The following is a 1631-nucleotide window of genomic DNA, read 5'->3' on the forward strand; positions in this document are numbered from 1 at the left end:
GTTCTAGAGGCTATGTTTAAAAAGTAAAAAGGGCGCCTGGGTGGCTCAGTCGGTTAGACGTCTGACTCTAGATTTCGCCTCAGGTCATGATCTCAGGGTCCTGAGATGGAGCCCTGCATTGGAATTACGCTGGGTGTGGAACCTGCTTAAGATTTTCTCTACCTCTTCCTTCATGCCCCCCTCCCCCCGCCACTCACACTCCCTCGAAGAAAAAATAAAACAACAACAACAACATAATATATTTATTTACTCATCTCCCGGATCTCCAAGTGCTTTAGTGGAGAAAAAAATATTATGGCCTGATCTTGACCAGCCACGAAGCTAAATGTTAACAGCTTTAGTTAATGGAACTTAATGAAATTAACACAATTTTGTCTCATTATTGGTGCTGTATATTTAATTAGAGGTTATTTGAAGATTTAAAGAACTGAAACAAAGTACTGTGCAGCTTTAAAGTGTTTTGGAGAACAGTGAGGCATTTTCAAATTACCAACCTACTTTACGTGAGAATACTGAAGAGGTAGTTTAAATAAGCTGTACCTAGAGTGATCTTACGCTCTAGTTTTCCGGGAGTAATGCCAGTTTTTGGGTTTTTTTTGTCTTTTAAACTGCTTTATTAACATCACAATATATAATGAACATCTTGCCATGCTGTAGGGTGAAACTCCCCTGCTGACAGAATCTTACATTTTGGGTCAAAATACAACATTCAATTAGAAGCTGGTTATAGGAGACCCACAAGAGACATGTAACACCAAAAGGTTTACAACAAATGTACGTTGAGAACATTAAGTTTAGGAAGCAGGTGTGTCTTCCTATTAACTTCAGGGAAAACATCAAGATTCAAGGCATAAGGCAAAACTCATCATGATGGTCATGGTGAGGAGGGTCAGTGCTAACTGCCCGCAGACTACGACTGAACTGCATTTCCCTCAGCTTTTCTGTCAGCTGTCTCATCTCGTCCCCAATCCTTTCCATATTCTCCTCTCTCATCCTTGCCTGTGGTTCTGCAAGCCTCTGAATCATGTCCCACCTGGACTGCAGGATGGGCTGCCTAACACGGAACCGCCTACGATTTCCTCTCGGCACACAATACTCACCAGCTTCCAAAGGGAGGGCCAAGGGCTCTCCTTTATTAGCAACTTGCTCCTTTTCATCCTTTTTTTCATTTTCCTGTTTGGCATTCTCCACGTTGAGATTTTTTACTGCTTGTTCCTCTTTGGGCGCCATTGCGGCTGGGCCCGTCCTCGCCGTCTCCTCCCCCTCCCCCTCCCCCTCCCCCACCCCCACCCGTCCCCCTCCCCCACCCCCACCCGTCCCCCACCCCCACCCCCACCCCCACCCCCACCCCCACCCCCACCGCCGTATTCTCGCCGAAGGGCGCACCGGACACTTAGACCTGCGCACCTGCTTCCCCTCCGCCTCCGACTCTTTGGGGCCGCCTGTGGCCCGCACGCCCGCAGGGCCACCGGGAGCAGGCACCGAGAAGCAAGTGAGTGAAGGCCGGCTCTGACCGTAATGTCAGTTTATGCCTGCTGTCCCATCATAATTATTAATGATTCCCACTTTCATTCTCAAAATTTTCGCAGTTTGAACAATTTTGTATAAAGCATTACTAACATGGGGGCGCC

The 1631-nt window shown here is 47.5% G+C and overlaps 1 protein-coding gene across 1 annotated transcript; it reads right to left on the reverse strand.

Moving 5' to 3' along the window:
* Positions 1-694: 694 nt before the first annotated feature.
* On the reverse strand, positions 695-1254 carry LOC113938696 (protein BEX1-like). Its single transcript, XM_027624217.2, has one exon. The coding sequence runs from the start codon at positions 1228-1230 to the stop codon at positions 844-846; it is 387 nt and encodes a 128-aa protein (XP_027480018.1). The 5' UTR covers positions 1231-1254; the 3' UTR covers positions 695-843.
* Positions 1255-1631: the final 377 nt, after the last annotated feature.

This window comes from Zalophus californianus, chromosome 4, assembly GCF_009762305.2.
Source record: "Zalophus californianus isolate mZalCal1 chromosome 4, mZalCal1.pri.v2, whole genome shotgun sequence".
NCBI classification, from domain to species: domain Eukaryota; kingdom Metazoa; phylum Chordata; class Mammalia; order Carnivora; family Otariidae; genus Zalophus; species Zalophus californianus.

What these genes read in the sequence shown, in the direction of transcription:
- LOC113938696 (XM_027624217.2), bottom strand. Translation starts at nt 1,230, where the DNA reads ATGGCGCCCAAAGAGGAACAAGCAGTAAAAAATCTCAACGTGGAGAAT.